We start from the raw sequence: 21,267 nt of genomic DNA, 5'->3' as shown, positions 1-21,267 counted from the left end.
CTCTGCGATCCGATCTCTCCTGCCTCACTCCCTAATCCAAATTTGCTCTATCTGTCTCGTCACCTCCTCCCTCCTGTAGATCAAATCAGGGATCGGACATGATCGTGTGTCTAGGGTAGATGCTAGGGGATCAAGTGTCAGGAGAACTAGGCAGTGATCGAACAACATGGTGCCCCCACCAACTGCCCAATCTGGCCTCCTCAAGAGCCTCCCCACTCTCCCACATAAAACCTATCTAACCGCTCTAGCAAGTCTTTATCTAGCCGCCTATATCCCCAAGAGAAGTCCAGCAACCTCTCCCTAGAAAGCAGGGTCTCTCCAGGCATCGCGTTCTCCTACTGCCAGTAGAAAGATCTCCCAAGCCTCCTGCTCCTCCCCATTCATGCCTTGGTAGTTTCTGCCTCTGCCCTACTGGTTCTCCAAAGCCTCAAGGTTGTTGAAGTCTCCTCCAACGATCCAGGAGTCCACCTCTCTGGAAGTCCCTCCCCGATCTCTACCCAGAACCTGCTACGTGCCCTAACCTCCGTAGGGGCATAGACATTGAGGACTCCAGGGCACAAGTCCCCAATATCCAATCTGATCCATAGAACCCTCCTTGCCACTATCATCTCGTGGTCTCACACACAGGCGGTGAGACTTGGGCCAATAGAGCTCTACTCCTACCGTGGCCACCTATGGCATGCTCCCAGTAAGTGTGCGAGCTGCCGGGGAGTACCTTCCCTAGCCACTAGGCCTAGGTGGGAGTGAGCTTGTGCTCTTATAGAAGTAAGATGTCGATCTTCCGGCAAGGGCAGGCTGCAGCTCCTGCCAAACAATCAACTTCTGGGAACCACGTGCCCCACTATAGTGAAGACTATTCACATTCCAGGATGCAAGGTGTAAGCTCATGGGAAAACCTGTGACTAACTGAACAAGCATTTGTTCAGTGCGGAGGCTACTGATGAGGAGGAAAAACTATGGGGCATGCAAGTATACTTTGCTGCAGGTCTGGAGATGGCAAACTCCAATCCCCCATGGTGGCCCTCGGCCAGGGACCATAGGGATGATAGATGCTCCATGTGGTACTATCAATGCATCTATCAGCCATGCTGAGAGTCGTGACTCTATACACTGGTAGAAATGGGCCGTCTGTGCTAGGGGCCACTCGATCACATCCCTCGGAGCTCTCCACTATGGAGGACCTCAAAAGATAATACTCAAGTGTGGGAACTTGGCACTAGCCCACCAGTTAATGTCCATCATGCAATCAAGCCACTACTGTGCAAACAGTGCTAGTCCTTCTCCCATCCACTGGGAGATATGGTCCGCCACCTGACTCTTTAACTTCTCTATCTGTGTCGTCGTCCAATCCCCTGAGTGAGAGGACTCAAGGAAAAAAGTGTAGTTTGGTCCATCCAGTGGTGCTAGTAGATGGACCTTGCCCCTTCTTGACTTATGAACCATGAAGGTCCCCACCTCTAGAGATAGTGGGAACTCTCTGCGCTCTGCAACTCTCAAGTAGGACCATGGGCCACTGCGGAAGAACTCTTATGGCAACAGCTGTGCCTGTCTTGGAAAAGTGTGACGGGCGGCCGAGGCAGATGAGCTGGTGGCTGTGTGGGCGGGGAAAGACTTCTAGTGCGAGGAGGATGTAGGCGTGTATGGCTCATCATCTCCTGTGGGAGGAGGGGGAGTGGGTCTTGGGGGGATCACCTGAACAGGGGGTGCTCGGCAGGGGAGGTGGTGGAGGGGAGAGGATCAAGGGATGGTGGGATTGACGAAGGTACGTGGCGGGTGTTTGGGGGGGGGGGGGGGGGGGGGGTTGCGGTCCTGCCTGGTGGGGGGGTTGCTAAGTACTCTGCCAAGGGGGCGTCGCTCGCTCTTCTACTCCCTGCTGTCGAGGCTACGTCTGAGGAGCTGGCTACTGCGGCCCCCCTTGCCATCTCCCTCTCTGTCGTCTCTAGACCTTTATGAAGCCATTTGCGTCCACCTGCGGGCTTGTTAGCGGAGCCACCTTGGCTCCGAAACGCATGCAATCTGCTGCATGATGCCCAAAGTCATGGCAGAGCAGGCACTGCCTTGGTTGCCCAGTCACAATGACTTACTTCCTAAAGGAGTGACCTCCTGCCTCAATCTCCAAGAACTTTGGTATACTCTGTGTCTTTCATGGCCACTCGTACCTTTGAGACTCTTGTAGCTATCACTACATCCGCGAAGGAGGCAGGGAGAACTGTGCCGAAGAGCCGTCCAAAGTCCTCCACTAACTAGCAACATTCTATTGCCAGTCCGGGGAAAATAAGGTAACTGGATGTCTAAGAAATCTGTTATTGAAGTGCAAATGTCTCCACTGTGAAGCCGCTATACCAAGGAACCATGTAAATGACCCGTAGAGGCATAGGGCGAGCTCTCCACTAACTCACAAGCTACGTCCGCAGAGGTGAGTTGAACCATGAAGATCCCTTGACCCATGAAGACTGCCTCTGCAATCTGCGCTATGCCAATGCGCAACGTGGAGTGGAGCCAATCCCGCAACTGGGCCCTTGATGGGGATTGTCCGACGACCTGACCAAAGATCATTGTTTCTTTCAACTCGAGCTCTGTGGCATGGACGGCTAAGAGCTGTTCCTCAGAGAGGACGATGCGCAAGGTGTTTGACTGGGGGGCGCTCGCAGAATGCGCCGGTGTCTGACTAGAGGTTTCCATTGCGCGTCCCTACTGAGAATGCGCCGGTGATGGGGACAGGGGATGGCACTAGTGATGGGGGATCAGGTGATAGCGATGGCGATGGCGAGGGGGCAGGCGGATTGGCAGGGGGGGGGACAAGATAGCAGACGTGATGCGACGGCAGGAGTCTATCACAGGCAAAGTTATGGCATGCTCGTATGGGGCATGTGAACTATGGCAGTTTGATACTTATGCAGTGTGCTCATACATCAGAAGACTTACCTCTCTTGGAGAGACCTCTTGAGCACATTTGTGAGGAATGTATTTTGGGAAAAATGCATCGGTATTCCTTTCCTCGTAATGTTGCTTTTAAGGCAATGGCCACGTAGCAAATTGCACTTTCAGATGTACATTGAAAGCTAAAAAATTGCCACATGGATTTTGGATGGAAGCAGTTATGTGTGATTATCACGTTTAGAATAGGTGTCCTACCAGGGCATTGTAAAATATAACGCCTTTTGAGGCTTGGAACAGTCGTAAACCTTCAGTTGATCACTTTCATACTTTTGGGTGTCTTGCATGTGCTCATATTCTGAGAGTATTAAGAAAAAAGTTAGACAATAAGGCTGTGGAGTGCATATTTGTGGGGTACAATAGTGAAAGCAAAGGGTACAGATTATATGATCCTATTTCCAAGAAAGTTTTTGTCAATAGAGATGTGATTTTTAATGAAAAATCAGAATTATCTCTTGTTGTTTATGACACATATTAGGCTACAAAAGAGGTTTTTGAAGGGCTGCTGCCTATTTCTTTGTATCACTGGAGCTTCATTAAATGAACAAAATGTTTAGCCAGCTGCCCCACTAAATATTTCAGAAATTCAGCCTATGGCTGATCTGAATATTCAGAAAGATGTTAAACATGAGGTTTATCAAGAGCATGTATATAATCAGGAAGCTAGGCATATCCTTAGATGATACTGCAGACTCTACAAGAGAGTCATTTGGATGCTCCTCTTGTTGGTTGTATTCGAAGACAAACACGTTTGCATATTCATGCTAATGCTATGGAGTTTGTTATGTCAAAAAACACACTTGATGATGATGAGCCTGATTATTTTGATGATGCACAACAGAGTGTGCATTAGATGGAAGCAATGCAAGCTGATCATAAAGAATCAAAAATGGGATTTAGTTACATTACCTATTGGAAAGAAAGTCATTGGTACTAAATGGGTCTATAAACTAAAATGAAAAGCGGATGGATCCATTGATAAGTACAAGGCCAAGCTTGTGGTGAAAGGCTATGCGTAAAAGAAAGGCATTGATTTTGAGAAGACGTTTGCTCCTGCATCCCGTATGACCACCATCAAGTGTATGGTTGCATTGGATGCCCATTATGGTTGGATTGTGCACTAGCTAGACATTAAAATTGGATTTTTACATGGGGAACTTCAAGAAAAAGTCTATGTTCAGCAGCCCATGGGTTTTGCAATTGAAGGATCCGAATACTTGGTATGCAAGCTAAAAAAGGCTTTGTATGGTTTGAAGCAAGCTCCACGAGCTTGGTATGCCAAAATTGATGCCTTCTTACTCAGTCAAGGGTTCATTAACAGCCCATCAGAATCTACTCTTTATGTATGCAAAGAGGGGGGATCCTTGCTGGTTATTTGTCCTTATGTGGATGATCTCCTGCTCACAGGAACACATACTAGTCAAATTTTAGTATTTAAGAAAAATTTGCAGTGAACTTTTGATATGTCAAATTTGGGGCCTTTGCATTACTATTTGGGCTTTCAATTTATTCATGATGCTAGAGGCATTGGATTGTCATATTCCAAATATATTGATAAACTCTTTGAGAGATTTGGCTTCCAGGATTGCAAGCCAGTAAGCGCATTGATGGAAACTAGACTTAAGTTGTCTTTGCATGATGACAATGATATGTTTGGCATTTATGCATATGCTCCAGCAGTTGGATGTCTCATTTATTCATGTAACACAAGGCTAGATATTCAGTTTGTGATTTCAACCTTAAGGAAATATATACACAGCCCATGCATGTCACATTGGCAAGCTGTGAAGCGTGTTTTCCGTTACTTATAGGGCTTGCTTTATGGCGGGGGGGCGCTACAGTTACATGCTTACAATGATTCAGATTGGGCTGGAAATTTTGATTCTCGTCATTCTACAAGTGGAAATTGTTTCTTTCTTAGCTCTTCTTGCATTTCTTAGCTTAGCAAGAAACAATCGAAGTAGTTGGATGTCTCATTTATTCATGCAACACAAGGCTAGATATTCAGTTTGTGATTTCAGCCTTAAGCAAATATATACACAGCCCATGCATGTCACATTGGCAAGCTGTGAAGCGTGTTTTCCATTGCTTATAGGGCTCTAGGACTCTTGGATTGCTTTATGCCGGTGGGGGGGGGGGAAGACGCTGCAGTTACATGCTTACAATGATTCAGATTGGGCTGGAAATTTTGATTCTCCTCATTCTGCAAGTGGAAATTGTTTCTTTCTTGGCTCTTCTTGCATTTCTTAGCTTAGCAAGAAACAATCCACTGTTGCCACATCATCTTATGAAGATGAATATAAGGCAGCTTTCACTACTACAGTTGAATGTGTATGGTTGAGATGTTTGTCAACTGATCTTGATGTATGTCACGGAGCCTACTCCTTTGTTTACTGACAGTTAAAGTGCCATTGTAGTGGCACGGAACCCAATGTTTCATACAAACATGAAACACATTGAGATACATTATCACTTTGTCAAGGAGAGGCTACATGCAGAGGATATCAACCTGGTCTACTATTCTACCAACAACAATGTGGCAGACATCTTCACCAAATCTCTTGCTCCTGACAAATTTGAAGCATTTCACAATGCTTTAAATTTGATCTCCTTTGGTTGTATGCTGATCACTTTTCACTTCAGGGGGGTTTGTTGGGTTTTACTCACACCTACGCTCATAGAGGAGTGTTGGTGTTTTGCACATAGGACACTGGGGCACTTTTTACTCTCCATAAGAGAGCTTTTTCCTCCCAGTCACATTATTCTTCATTTGTGTATTTATGTTACACAGTTCAGTCACTTACCTCACATTACACTCTTTTGTGTGTGAACGCACTTTAAGCCACTTACACAACCCTAAAGTCCAAGGGTTGTACTTTGTACTTTGGTACCTTACTTTTGCTATCAATCAAGTGTCCGAGCAATGACCATACACACTCTCTCTCCCTCTGCTCTCTGCACACTCTCCCAAGCTGAGCTATTGTCCATCTCCACCAACATCAAGGCACTCCAAGAGGCTACCTCCCAATTGCCTTTAGGCCCAATAGAAGTCAAGCAGGGGAAGTTAGATTTCTCCAAACATCTTTAACACCAATTGCAAAAAGGAAGGCCTCCTGTTCTCCATATGCAGCAATATGTAAGTCTGTGCCTCTTCCTTGCCTGTCCTTTAAGCTCTCTAGATTGTTGAAGTCGCCACATCTAACTAAGAAACAGGCCTGCTTTGACCTGTGTCAATGCGTAGATGTTGAGGATTCCACAAGTAAAACACAGTGGACGAGCACAAGTAAAACACAGTGGACCTAGACAAAATTGCAAATAAAGCAGTGTATGAGCACAAGTAAAACACAGTGGACGAGCACAAGTAAACACAGTGTATGAGCACAAGTAAAACACAGTGGACCTAGACAAAATTGCAAAATGAAAAAATTAGGAAAAGATGGTTCTGATAAATGAATGAATGAAGGTTTTGTACAAATGTGAGAGCTCAAGGAGCAAAGCTGTCCAACAACCACGGACTCTCGTGGGACTGGGCTGAGGGAGAGTGCCGGAGAGTGTTGTCCTCCGTGTACAGATCCCAAGTACAGCAGTATCATTAAGAAGTGAAGTAGATGCAATAGACTAGAGCTAAGGGTGATTAAAATGCACTCCACCTGATGCAAATGCAGCAGCTTGAGTGCGACATGGCAGGCTGGATGGTCAACTGCAGGCTGAAACAGTAAAGGTAGCTGATCTGATGATGTCCAACAGCTGGTGACAGCATGGGGAACCTCCAAACAGGCTGACAGCACCCAGAGAGCACTGGACTGTGAACACAAAGTAGAAGGCTCCCTTTGAGTATCTATTCTTTGTGGTTGAAGACAAGAATGAAAGATGATTGCGACACTGATGCTTGGCTTCAGTTAGAGGGTGACCTATGACCCCCCTTGCTGGCTCGAAGGCATAGGAGGGGAGTAATGTTCACCCCTTGAACCATGATATGGAATGTAGGAGCCAAGGTGTTGATCACATCTCACTGTGTTGTAGAAGCAGGCAGTATGGAGTGAGCTGATGGTGTCCATTAAGTGAGAAACAAGTTTGAACACTGGTACAAACTGTGGGTGCTTGAAGCAGCCTTCGTTCATTCATCCTAAACCACCAACTGGGCATGTGTTCCCTTCAGAAAGTGACTGTAGGGGAAGGAAATGAGGAACCAGGTTAGTAACTGGCAGAAAAGAGCAGAGTGTCAAACTGTTGCAGGTATGAGAAAAGTGGACAGAAACAAGCTATATAGGTTATAACAAGGGAAGGTAGATGGAAAGCTGAGACAAGGGGATACAGGAGAAACAGTGTTGAGAAAAGCAGGGCATCAGATTTGGTGGCAGGGACAGCAGATACATTGCCATTGTGGTTGCAACTCATGTTTTACTCGACTGTGCTTTGTGTGTAAAAGCCCTTTATGATGCATAGAAAAGGATGTCATGTGGCTTTTAATTGAAAGGTGTCTCAACATATTAATTGTTTATGTTTTGGAAGCTTGATCCTTTCATTGGCTGATTATGCTCTTGTGCGTAATGGTGGCAGGCACCTTTGGTGATTGGTGCAGATGGAATCCGCTCCACTGTAAGAACAACATTGTTTGGTCACACAACACCACGAGACAATGGACGAACCATGTGGCGAGCTGTTATTGACAGCCACCTCTGTTCACATGAGGTGCTTTTTGCATCCTTTTCAACAAGGGTCGTGTAATTTATAATTGGCTTATATGTATGTAAGTATCAGTAAATAGCATGCCCTTCATTTATTAGTAATGCCGAGAAAATGTAGCAGCTAAATTTTTTACAGAGCATTGGATATTCAGGTCTAGTTTGGTGCCATGGTTAGAATGATTTCAGTCATTACTGTGGCAAACGTGCAGAAACTTTTCATTGGTTCTTCAGTGTGGTCCAGTGTCAGATTAGGACAACGGAGTTTTTACTGGTGGCAATCGTGCATGCAGTCTCCACATGTGGATCAGAGGCAGGCACACATTAAAACTGACACATGATAGAATGTACTGACTTTCACCAAAGGAGCATTATTATTGGGTTGTCTGAGTAAGAACGCCAAAGAAACATCATTGTATGTTTGTCTTGGAGTAGACTGTTTGAGCTAGAATTCAGCATTCTATGAAACTCTCTGAAATGCATGGATTTGTACTGTTGAATTGGTGCTTGGTTGGGTCTCATTTTGAAATTTCAAGTTCCTTTTTTGTAAAATTATTACTCGTACTTCAATCTCAGAAACTTGTGTTTCAGGGTTTGATCACTGGAACATTGTCATCACTATTCAATGGAAGAACTATTTTTATTGTGAATGGAGTTCAAGGCAAGCTTTATTGGGCTCTGAGTGTTGAAGATGATTATTGTGAAGGAAGTTCAAAAATCCGCTCTAAAACAAAAGAAGAATCCAAAGAAAGGCTACTTCACTATTTTGAGGGATTTAGCCTTGCCATATCAATTATCCAGGTAAGTGTCTTTGATTACAGGTTATTTCCAAGCTCCAAATGTTGCCTGGAAGCACAGTTATTCCTTGTCTGGTTTGACAGGCTACAGATCCAGACCTTATTTTGGAACGGAGAGTGCTAGACATGCCTGTTCTATCAACTTGGTCAAAAGGAAGGACTGTTCTTCTTGGAGGTTCTGTATTTCGTCACTTTCATGGCTGCAATGACTCAGTTCAGATTCTGCTTTCTCACACAAAACAATGACACCAATATCTAATTTCATGGACCGAGTTGACCTCAGTTTATCTGAAGGGCTGGTCTGGATTTGTGTAGCCCCTAACAAATTGTTTAGTTTACTTGACTGCCTGGTTAGGTCACCAGGATATGAAGTTTCCTCTTTTGATACTTATAGAAGAGCTCATAGCACCTAAGGATGCTTATCTTGATCATAGTTTAGAGATTTCTCTATCAAAGATCCCTCGCTTTTGAGTTGATTCACAACTGATGATCGCAATAATAACCTGCCAGAGAGAAAGCCATTATACATGTTTAAAAGTTTTCCTAATATGTATAACTTAAAAAGGAGTAATGAAAACTCTTTAACGGAGCACATATGCCAGATTTGTCTATGAAAGCCAGAAGCAGGGGGGTACCACATCTTCTTTGTTCGGCAAATTATGATATTCCAGGGTGCTTTCACTGCTTGTTCATGGATGGTTTAGACCGCTGTCAATAGTCATAGATTACACTAATCAAAGATGTCTCAGCCTCTTTCTCCTGGAGATACGGAGACTTAGAGAGATTTACCTCAGGGATAGAGCACCAATACACTGAGGGCCTATACAAAGGCAGCTTACAGATATCTTCACGAGGAATACCGAGGCAGCTTCAAAGCAGTCTTGGTCTTTTTTCCAGGGGAAATACTAAGGAGGCTGCAGCACAACCTCAGCCTGCATCTACCAGAGGGATATGGATTGATCAACCAGCTTAGCTTCGCCGATCCTGACTCCTAGATCTCAATTGAGAGCAAGAGAGGCATGTAAGCCTCGAAAAAATTTATGTGACTGATATAAAGCATCTCGCAATTTTTCAGTTGAGATTTGTAACTTGGCTTGCTGATACAATCTTGATTGGAACTACTGAATGGCCTGGTTGCATGATGGACATCAACTGGTGGGCTGGTGCCGAGGTCCCACACTTGAGCATTATTTTTCGAGCCCCTCAACAGTGGAGAGCTCCGCGGGATGTGATCGAGTGGCCCCTAGCACAAGCGGCCCATTTCTACCAGTGTACAGAGTCACAACTCTCAGCTTGGCTGATAGATGCATTGATAGTACCACCTGGAGCATCTATCACCCCTATGGTCCGGCTGAGTGCCACCATGGCGGACTGGAATTCACCGTCCAGTCCGGCGGCAAAACGTACTTGTATGCCCCATAGTTCTTCCTCTTCATTAGCAGCCTCAACACCAAACAGATGCCTGTTCGGTCAGTCACGGGTTTCCCCATAATCCTACACCCTGCATCCTGGAATGTGAATAGTCTCCACTATAATGGGACACGTGGTTCCAAGAAATTCATTGTTCGGCAAGAGTTGCAGCTTGCCCTTGCCGGACGGCGGATCGACATCTTACTTCTACAGGAGCACAAGCTCACTCCCACCCAAGCTCAGTGGGTTGGGAAGGTACTCCCAAGCAGCTCGCACACTTATTGGGAGCATGCCATAGGTGCCCACGGCAGGACTGGAGACATATACACCTCTATTGGCCCAAATCTCACCGCCTGTGTACAAGACCACGGGACGATAGTGGCAAGGAGGGTTCTATGGATCAGACTGGATATTGGAGACTCATGTCTTGGAGTCCTCAATGTCTATGCCCCTACGGAGGTTAGGGCATGCATCAAGTTCTAGGTGGAGATCACAGATGGACTCCCAGAGGTGGACTCCTGGATCCTTGGAGGAGACTTCAACAACCTGGAGAATTTGGGGGACCAGTTGGGCAGAGGGAGAAACTACCAGGGTATGGTTGGGGAGGAGCAAGAGGCATGGAAGGTCTTTCTACTAGCAGTAGGAGTACGCGATGCTTGGAGAGACCCTGCCTTCCACAGGAGGAAAGGGCACTAGACTTCTCTTGGGGATACAGGCGGCTAGGTGGAGTCTTGCTGGAGCGGTTGGACAGGTTTTATGTGGGAGAGTGGGGAGGCTCTCGTGGAGGCCAGATTAAGCAGTTGGCAAGCACTACGTTGTCCGCGGTTCTCCTGACACTTGATCCCCTAGCATCCGCCCTAGACACACGATCTTGTCAGATCCCTAACTCGATCTATAGGAGGGAGGAGGTGACGAGGCAGATAGAGCAAATTTGGACTAGAGAGTGGGGCAGGAGGGACCGGATTGCAGAGGAGGTTTCAGGGGTCCTAGCCGAGTCGAGCAGAATCTGCCAAGAGGCAGCCATAAATGCCAGGCAACAGAGCTGGGAGGAGGAGAGAGCACTCCGGCGGGACCTTGTAGCCATGCAAAGATTATTACAAGGGACACCAGGGGATCCTACCCTCCACCCACAGGAGGTGCGCATGCGAGCAGCCATGGCTGGCCTAGAGGACAGGCGCTCGGAGTTCTCTTTCCGCACCTCAGTAGCCTTCTGGGTATGGAAGGGGAACACAATGTGCAAGGAGTTCTTCCAGGTGCACCAGCCTCGCACCACAAGAGAGTAGATACGCAGCCTTTGGGATCAGTATGGGAGGACTCGTTCTAGCCCAGACGAGGTGATGGAGATTGCCACCAATTATTACACGCGCCTTTTCCAACAAAAGACAGCCTCAACTAGAGGGCAGAGATGTAGACAACAGGTCTTGGATCACATCCCGTCCCTCCTCACAAAGGAGATGGGACGCTCCCTCCTAGCCCCCTTCACAGAGAAGGAACTAGAGGAGGTTTTCCATACACAGGATGGACAGAAATGCCAGGGAGAGGGTGGCCTCTCTAAGGCCTTTTTCACTACCTACTGGGAAGTGGTGAAGAACCCCCTACTGATGGCCTTCTAGGAGATTTTCACTTCAGGACAGATGCCAGGGAGTCTTTCGGCAAGCCTTATCAGTCTTCTCCCCAAAGGGGGAGACCAGTTGGAGCTTTCCCAGTGGAGACCGATCACCTTATTGTCAGTGGCCTATAAGGCACTGGCAAAGATGATTGGTAAGCGACTACGCCCCGTGCTTCCAGACATCATCCATGATACACAGACAGGCTTTGTCCAAGATAGGAGCACCCTAGACAATGTATTCACCTTCTTTGAGGCGACAGAGTGGGCTCAGCATAGTGGGCAAAGACTAGCCGTACTACTCTTGGATTTCGAGAAAGCTTATGCAAGGTGGACTAGGATTTCCTAGAGGGCACAATGGTGAGGTTGGGTTTCCCCCAGGTTTGGATTGGCAGGGTCTCCGCACTTTACAGATCGGCCACTAGCAGGGTTCTCATAGGCTTGCCGAAAGACCCCCTAGCCCCATACCTATTTCTACTCTTTGCCCTAGCCCCATACCTATTTCTACTCTTTGCAGAGGCGATGTCCCACTTCCTCAGGTCACGTGTGAGCGGATTACGCGGCCTCCGGCTTCCAGTGAGAGAGGAGACTGAGTTGTTAGACTCAGAGTATGCAAATGATACAGCTCTCTTCATAGAGGACAATGAGTTGATGCTGGAGAGAGTGAGGCTGGCTCTTGACGTGTTCTGTTCTGCAGTGGGAGTGAAAATTAACTGGCGGAAGTCGGTTGGTTTCCTCACAGACCCGGACGCTAGCACGAAGTGGGGTATCCACCTGGGATTTAGATGGGTAAGCAGAGGGCAGACCGTCTGGTACCTAGGGTTCCAGGTGGGACTCGACATCACTCCTGCCCAGCAGTTTCTTCTTGTCCTTGATTCTATTTGGCGAGAAAACTGACCTACTGGAGCACGGCTCGCCTCTCACTAGCCATCCGAGCCCTGGTAGTTAACCAAGTGCTCCTAGGGACTGCTTGGTACATCGCCTCGTGTTGGTGCTTCTCCTCGGCCTGCATACTGCAGCTTTGCCGCCTAGTGCGGAACTTCCTTTTGGTTAGGGTCAGATAGCTCCAGGGATTCCAAGGCCAAGGTGGTGTGGGCGACCATCATACGGCATCGATCAAAGGAAGGGCTTGGGATCATAGACCCAGAGTATCAGAGTAAGGCCCTCTTGGGCAAGCTAGTTGTGTGCGGCCTCACACCAGGCGGGCAGACCTAGAAGGTCTTATTGCAGGAGGGTCTTCAAGACTGTAGACCGAGGCTTGGCGGTGAGTGGAGGCCATCCCTAAGATGGATCTTCACGTCAGCCCAGACCACCCCCCCAAATTACCTTTCCTACGCAGCTTACTCCGCGTGTGGCAGGGCCTCTGTAAGGCCCTAATCCAAAGCCCCCCAGGCTACCACAAGGAGATAGACCGTTAGCCAATGATCTGGAACCCCCATGTCAAATATCATAAAGGGGCACAGATTGGCAAGCGCCCCCACATCTAGTGGGCTGGTTGGAAGACCGGCCCAGCTCAAACCATCAGGACGTGGCATGAAGTGTACAAGATGGCGGACGAGGTGTTGCAACGAGTATCAAGCTGCCAAAGAGCAGTGGAGTTGAGGAGAAAGGAGATAGATGCAGCAATACCTCTAGAGTGGCTTGCTCCCCCGATATAAGAGCTTATAGAGCCCGGGGAGGTATGGGCCGCTAGGTTTTCACCAGCAGGCATCCCCTTACAGGTGGTAGGTAGATTGGGCGGTGCCCCACAGGGGACTTTCTTCACCGTTCAAAAGGGGAGGCGTCTAGCCCTTGATAGAGGGCAGTAGGATGAGGGGATAGCCACCCTTTCGTGGAGGAGGATTCGGGTGGTAGGCCTTCAGGGGAAGACATGGCAACTGGACCCCTATGTTTTCTGGATGGAGCTCAAGGAGTGGTGCCTTTGGATGTGGGAGGGCAAACCACTTGATGAGCTGGAGTGGAATCTAGGAGAGTGGCTATGGCCGGCCACTGCAGTTGCCAAGAAGCCACCCAAATTCCTAGAGTACACTGCTAGGATTGGCAGACACGTACTGATGCAGGAGGATATGGATTGTGCACCATCACGCAGCAGGCACTAGGTGGAGCACAGCATCACGGAGCCTTTCCGATGGACCTTCTGGCACTGCCTATGGGATAGCTGGAGGCCAAGGAGGGTGTCGTACTTCTTATGGTGGCTGGTGGGACATGGAGGCTTGGCAGTGGGAAGTTGGCTTGCCCAGATGCAAAAGAAGGGAGGTTGCAAGCGCTGCACACAGCAGCCTTTGGAAACCCCAAAGCATTGCCTTTAGTCGTGTGAGGAGGCACAGTTTGTGTGGAGAGGAGCATGCCGCATCCTTCATCATATATCACCCAGCCTTGGATGTATCTCATGGGGAGCTTTCTGCTGGCAGGCAATCGGCCAAGGCCATCACCTTCTATATGAGGCCGGCATGTTGGACACAATATTCATTATCGAGGCAGAGTCATGCGCAGTGATCAGTTTGGAGGCTCTACCCATCCGCCAGGTACTAGAGCCCACAGCAGACCGCTCGGAGGTATGGGAGATCATAGGTAGTCTTATTGGCTGGCATAGTTGCACGAAACGTTGTTTTTGGCCCTCAAAAACAGCGTACCATTTCTGCTACGCAAAAACGTCGTTTCTGGCCCGCCTACTTTTTTTTTACTTTTCAACGCATTCTTTTCAGGCATTTTTAGGCAATTTTGCCCTACGTTTTTTAGCCGGGAGCCTCCACCTGAAAAACGAGAGCCCCGATTTGAAAATCGCTGCAGCCTGCGTATGCTCATTTCTCGAATGCTGCCGGCAGCCATGGGCTTTGCACACACATGCCTCTCTCTCTCTCTCTCTCTCTCTCTCTCTCTCTCTCTCTCTCAACTCACACACACACAGTGCACACACAATCGTGGGCATTCGAGTCTGGGCCTTGGCACTTGCAAGTTGCTCTCTCTCTCTCTGGAAAATGCAAAGGATGCATGCCAGAACAATTGAGGCGAAGCCACGCAGGCCTTTTCCTGGCCGTGTCCCATAACATGCATAAACGGTTTCGATTCATAGCCCTGAGGCTTGGGGGAACCAGCATTGTTCCCACAACTGCCATCGCATCCTTCAACAATGGCCAATAGACCGCCGGATAATTTTCCACTTCCACCCACACCGGGCATTCTCGTTGAAGCAAACGCTAGAAGTCGCCCATAGGGCGCCATGGTACAACATGGACCAAGCGGCGATCAAAGAATAATGGCAACTTGGACAGGAGCTCAGCTCGATGTGATTCCGATTTCAAAAGCACCTCATAAAAGCCGCGAGGTCCAAGGAAGATCTCCTCAACACACTCCCCTTTTAATAAATGGTGCATCCACTGGCGAATATGTGAAAGCACTGGGATCCTACTAGTGAAGAAAAGTATAATAGCACGGTCATAAAACACCGAAAAGGACCGCAAGACTGATTTCGGGTCCACCGTGGCTTCCAGCACATCATCAGTTCCCGCGTCCGAGAAAGTTTCATTATTATGTTGGACATAATCGCCAAACAGAGTATTGGCAAAGTCCAGCAAATGCTCCCAGTCAATCTCCTGCGAATCCATAGGATCAGAGGCAACCTGCGCATAGGAACGTTCCTGAGGACCCATTGGCTCGTCAAAAGTATGCTTGGAGCGTTTGCCCGCAGGCGGCAGTTCAGAACCCGGAGGCATCTCCTCCGTGCACGGCACCATATCCTCCGGCTCCTCCCTATCGGAATCAAGGCCAAGGGCTGCCACCATCCGGTCTAGAAAATCCATATCCAGGCCAGCCATACTGTTGTCTTCTCTCTGAAGAAGTCGTCAGGCGGCAATCGTCAGATGGGTCTCCAGGCAGCGCACAGGTCTAGGCGATCCTCTCTCTCTCGCTCTCGACTGCCTTAGCTCTACACGCGGACGTAAAGCAGGGGACCACAGGCGAACAGGCATGCACTCGTTCAGGCGTGTTTCTCTCTCTCTCTCTCTCTCTCTCTCTCTCTCTCTCTCTCTCTCTTTTTTCGTAAAAGGTAATTGTATTAATTACGAAAAAAATACAAGATCACTTGATTACAAGATACATGACAACAATCCAAGCCATCATGTGAAGAGGTGCTAAGTACTACAAGTTACAATTTCATGGCAAGGATGCGGAGGAAATTGCCATATGCCAAGGACGGAAGTCCTCCGTAGAGAGCAAATCAGAACGATGGAGAAGAGCCAACTGCCAATACAAGAGGCCCTTAAGCCTCACAATATGCCGCTGAACATTATGGGCGGAGTCAAACAGAAAAGCATTCCGAATGGTCCAATTATGCCAACAGCCCCAGTATCGAAGAAAGTGATACATGAGCTTCATATGTGGTTATGCGGGAGTAGGGTATTTGGGCTGGCCCAAAACCCAATCAAAGGGGCGCAGTGTGATACCAACCACCCCTCGCCAAACGGCCGACAAAAATAACCAGACTTTCTTAGCGACGGGGCAAGAAATAAATCGGTGGCGGGCGGATTCCATAGTAGTGGTGCAAAAGAAGCAGGTGCCATTGGAGATTCGTCGCTTGAAAAGAGCCGAAGCAAGTGGAAGACCCCCAATCATCACTCTCCAAAGAAAGACTTTGTATTTAAAGGGTGTCTTGTTGACCCAGCCCTCCATCACAGTTGCCCTCCACCATGACCGGGATTTGCGCAATCCCCATAAAGCATTCGCTTTAGTAACTAGCCATTCATTATCTTTAATCAGAAGATGATACACTTGGTTAGCAGAAGCTTTGCTCAAATGCAGCCGGCCTTGTAGATCCCAATCCTGCCACGGATGATCCGAAGCAAGAGTAGGAAAGGGTTGTCTGCTCTGAATCACCGTCAAAAGCTGTTCCCATAAAGGCCTGTATCCACGAGGGATCCTGAAAAGCCGCCTAGCAGTACGAAACAATATAAGCACATTGCGACTGGCAAGGGTGGCATCCGCAACTGAAGACAAGCCCAAACGTGCCATTCGGTTGAATTGTGGTCGAAGTTCATGTTTACCTTCCCACGAAAGTAAACGCAAGACTGCCAGTAATTCCAATTGAAAAGAGTTAGTAGCCAAGCGATCCTCCGGTGGGTGCCACTGAGCCTTTTGGAGGGCATGTTTCCAGGAAGACACCAAATGAGTAAGCAGCGATAAAGAAGAACTGGAAAACCGCGAATCAGCATTCAGAACGTGCCACCAAGAACTCCGGAGTTGGGTATTGCCATGCCGAAGCCCATGGCCCTCGAGGAAATAACGGGTGATAGCGACCCACGGATGATGATCATTCGAGCACATGGCGCGGAAAAGGGACCAACGAAGTGCCTGCATGTGAGTTTTGGCATCTAAAATAGCTCCGCCACCCATGAGTTTGGGGGTGCACGCATGCGACCAGGAGATCCAAGAAATACCTGCATGCAATGAGTCCTTCTTCCATAGCATGAAGCGAATAGACTGAGTGAGAGCATTCAGAGTCGTAGGAGTCCAGGGCAACAATGGCAAGAAATATGTGAGCATTGGCACCATAATGATCTGGGCTACTTTGAGACGAACATGAAAAGGCCAGGCCTGAGACTTCCAATACATAAACTTGGCCACCATTTTCTGAGAAATCCACTGCAGAAGCTGCGTTGGGGGGACATCAACACCCAAAGGGTATCCAAGATGCCTGACAATGGAACCTCGAGGGACAACTAGACCCTGCCAGTCCAAGGACTGCAAATCCGACTCCATGCAGCTTAGAATGGCTGATTTGAGCGCATTGATACGAAGGCCTGACGCCTGACCAAAGAGACCCCAAACATCCAATGCTTTTCGAAGGTTATCCTTGTCCGCACGCAAAATCATAAAAGTATCATCCGCCAGGGATTGGCTAATGAAGTGTTGTCCTGTAGGAAGCGACAGTCCGGCCAACTGGGAGGAGGCGGCCATATGTGATAACATGGAGAGAACTGGATGTGTCGCAAGGGCAAAGAATAAAGGGCTCAAAGGGCACCCCTGTCGGACAGAACGGGCAAGGACAAATGGCTCAGTAACACCTCCGTTCAGCATGATTCGCGAAGACGCCGCAGCACTAATGGTGTAGATCAGACGAGACATCCGAGCACCAAAGCCCATAGCAGACATAAGGTCAGCAACGAAAGACCAGTCCAGATAGTCAAAAGCCTTTTCCAGGTCCAATTGAATCAGTACCACCTCCTGATTAGAATGCCGGGCATAATCAATGGCCAATTGGGCATTCAAAACATTGTGTAGAATATTTCGGCCCTTAATGAAACCATACTGGAGAGGGTGCACAAGGGCAGGGAGATGCTTATGGAGCCGATTCGCCATTACTTTGGAAAAGATTTTGTACATTGAACCCATCAAAGAAATGGGGCGCCACAGTGTCAACTTAGATGGCGAAGGAACTTTTGGAAGCAGTTTAATAAGTCCTTGTTTCCATGAGGGAGGCATGATCCCCGTTTCCCACACCTGCTGAAACAAGGCCTGCAATGGTTTCGCCAGTTGGGTAGCGAAAGCTTCAAAGAACTCATTGGTGAGACCATCCCAACCCGGACTTTTATCTTTGGGCAAGTGTAACAGGACCACCATAACCTCTGCTTCACCAATATCTGACTCCAGAGTAGCTTGCATGTCCTGCGGAAGCTGATTGCGGACCAGGTCATAAAAAACCGAACGGGCCTGAGTAATTTGGGCGGAAGGTGGAGAAGCGGAACCGAGAAGGTCACGGAAATAATTCCTGCACATATGCACAATAGTCTGTGGATCCATGATAAGGTGGCCTTGTGCATCCTGGAGTCTGGTCATATTCTCTCGAGCAGGAGAGGCGTGGAGAGCTCGAAAGAACTTATGGGTCTGACATGCACTATCTTGCAAAGTCTCTGTCAGATGTTGCAATTTGGCCTGCTGAAACGATTTTAACTGGAATTCTTTAATAAGATCGGCCACCCGCATGGCCAGTGCAAGCAGAAATGCATCATCCGGAGTGTCTACCAGCAGGGAGCGAACCAAAACCAGCAGGTCCTCCACTGCCTGACGACGGCGCTGACAAAGAGAGGCATGATAGATCCCATATTGCCGAGCAACCCGCTGCACATTAGAGAGCAATCTTTCAAATGACGCAGTGCCCTGAGAGGAAAAGTCCAAGAAGAATCTGTCAAGCAATTGCTGCATATAGCCCTGGAAAATTGTATGCTTTAAGTAGGATGAGTTGAAACGCAAAGGGAGTCTCTCCAGAAATTGCTTGAAAGGGGCAATGGGTTGTGCAAGCAACTCGAACTGCAGAGGGAAATGGTCCGACAAGACATATTGCTGCAACACTTTTATTTCGAGCATCTCAGGCAGAAAATCATCATTCTGCATGATATATATACGGTCCAACCGCGACCATGTTGTGGCATACTGGGCCGAATGGAAAGTAAAGCCTGGAGAAGACGGGTGTAGCCAGGACCAAAGATCTTGCTTAAGAACAGCAAGAGCCAACTCTTGCCACATACGACTTTCCGGTGCATCCATGACCGAGTGTTCCGATGTGGACTGGGAAGAATCAACACACATATTGAAATCCCCCATGAAGAAACCCCGTCTGCCAAGTGAGAAGGAAGTCTGCAAAGTCTGCCAAAGCTCCCAGCGAGATAACGAATCATTCGGAGCATAGAGGCCAAGTAACCATAGGATTTCCCCTTCGAATAAGATTTCAACAACCAAAAAGCGGCCATGAACATCATTTTTAATAAGAATAGGCTGATATTTGGCATGTAGAATCATGAGCTCACCCGAGTAATGCATGGCCTGTGTTCCTGCATAGAACAAACGAAAGCCATGGCAATCCACAACTTTACCGTCATCACCGTGACTCTTGTGCTCAACAGCGCACAGGACATCCCACTGATTCTCATACAATGCAGTCCACATGGCATGTTGCTTGTGGCGAGAACAATTTCCTCGCACATTCCACGTGGCTATTTTCATGTGTATACAAAACACAATCAGGTACGAGGCACCGCTTGCCTCGATTTGACTTTGTCGGCGAGAATGTCCAAGAATCCCTCATCCAAGAAATCCGCCAACACCGCAAAAGAGTTCTGAGGACCAGATTTGGAAGTAGACGGCATATCTGCTTGCTTGGGGTTGGAACGTGGGTAACGACGGTCCCACGGAGTAATGACGTTGCCTCTGGTATCAAAAGCCAGCTGGGCAGGTGAACCCTTTAGACGATCCGAATACATTTTCCTGGCGGGCTGATGACGGGGAGCTGAAGAAACCATAGCAGGAGCAAAGCGCTCGGAAGACATCATTTCCTTCCTGCGCATATAGGTTCGCATGGAATCTTGTGAGGTAGTAGGCAGAGTACTCTCCATGCCAGCACCAATCCTGTTGCCTTTTTTTTTTTTTGGACGAACTTCAACCCAATCAGTGGCACGGGAATCCAGACCCGAAACCTGTTGTTTGCCTTTGGCCAGAACTTGGGGCGGGTAGATAGTATGCAACGACGGAGCATCACACACCATATCTTCCATGGGCGGGGCAACATGACCCGCATCTGAAACGTGTTGTTGCTCTAGGCATTCAGCCATAAAGTGCCCCAACTGTCCGCAGGAAAAGCAATGGCCTGCAAAATTGCCCCATTTCAAACGAAAGTGTAACGGATGCATACCAGAGCAATTGAGGCGTAACCACGCAGGCCGTTTCCTTGCAGTATCCCATAACATGCACAAGCGGTTGCGATTCACAGCCCTGAGACTGGGAGGGACCAGAACCGTGCCCACAGCGGCCATAGCATCCTTCAATAGCGGCCAATAAACAGCCGGACAATTCTCCACTTCTACCCACACAGGGCATTCACGTTGCAGGAGGCATTGGAAATCTGCCATCGGGCGCCATGGAACCACATGAACCAACCGACGATCAAAAAACAAAGGCAGTTTAGACAGGAGAGCAGCACGGTGCGTCTCTGTTTTCAAGAGGACCTCAAAAAAACCTCGGGATCCAACAAAAATCTCTTCAACACATTCCCCTTGTAGCAGACTCTGCAGCCATTGGCGAATACGGGAAAGCAGTGGGATACGACCAGTGAAGAAGAGTATCACCGCGCGATCATAAAATACGGAAAAGGAGCGTAGGACAGTTTTTGGGTCAACGGTAGCTTCCAGAACATCGTCTGGAGCAGAGTCAGAGAAGGCTTCCTAATTATGTTGAACATATTCACCAAGCAGAGTGTTGGCAAATTCCAACAGATGCTCCCAGTCCACCTCTTGAGAGTCCACAGAATCCGAAGCAACCTGCGCATAGGAACGATCCGGAATAACACCTATCTCTTCTGGGGTATGCTTGGTACGTTTACCCGCAAGCTGGATGTCAGGACCCGGGGGCAATTCTTCAGGGCACGGAACCATATCCTCTAGTTCCTCAGCATCAGAGTCCGGCCCAAGTGCTGCCACCGTTTGATCTATGAAATCCAGATCCAAACCAGCCATCGTGTACGACGAGCTGATCTCCTGTTGTGCGTTCTCTCTCTCTCTCTCTCTCTCTCTCTCTCTCTCTCTTTTTTTCGTAAAAGGTAATTGTATTAATTACGAAAAAAGTACAAGATTACATGATTACACGAGTACAAGAGGCACGAGGGCCGTAGGCCAACGTGTGGGAAATCCCCGGACTAGGGTACTAAAAAGTTACACCAATCATGGCAAGGACCCAGAGGCAATTGCCAAATGCCAGGAATACAAATCCTCCCGAGGGAGCAAGTCAGAGTGCCTGATGAGATCGAGCTGCCAATGCAAGAGCCCTTTAAGCCTTGCAATATGTCGCG

At 48.3% G+C, this 21,267-nt stretch overlaps 1 protein-coding gene across 5 annotated transcripts in view; it reads left to right on the top strand.

Moving 5' to 3' along the window:
- The window catches only part of LOC148035097 (FAD-dependent monooxygenase penM-like), a 224,714-nt gene that overhangs the window by 145,037 nt on the left and 58,410 nt on the right, over positions 1 to 21,267 (top strand). For all 5 annotated transcript variants that reach the window (XR_015691155.1, XM_087680058.1, XM_087680055.1 and 2 more), the window contains 3 exons: positions 7,498 to 7,629; positions 8,214 to 8,423; positions 8,504 to 8,594. Coding sequence is in view for 4 of the 5 variants with exons in the window: in XM_087680058.1 (XP_087536184.1) it covers positions 7,498 to 7,629; positions 8,214 to 8,423; positions 8,504 to 8,594 (433 nt within the window). In the remaining variant the exon portion in view is untranslated. The remainder of the gene's footprint in view (positions 1 to 7,497; positions 7,630 to 8,213; positions 8,424 to 8,503; positions 8,595 to 21,267) is intronic.

The sequence above is a fragment of the Lygodium microphyllum genome, chromosome 6 (assembly GCF_053477565.2).
Source record: "Lygodium microphyllum isolate KBCC chromosome 6, Lygodium_microphyllum_v1.1.10, whole genome shotgun sequence".
Classification (NCBI taxonomy): Eukaryota; Viridiplantae; Streptophyta; class Polypodiopsida; order Schizaeales; family Lygodiaceae; genus Lygodium; species Lygodium microphyllum.
The sequence above is the reverse complement of the archived record's forward strand: the minus strand, read 5'-3'. Positions and strand labels throughout refer to the sequence as shown.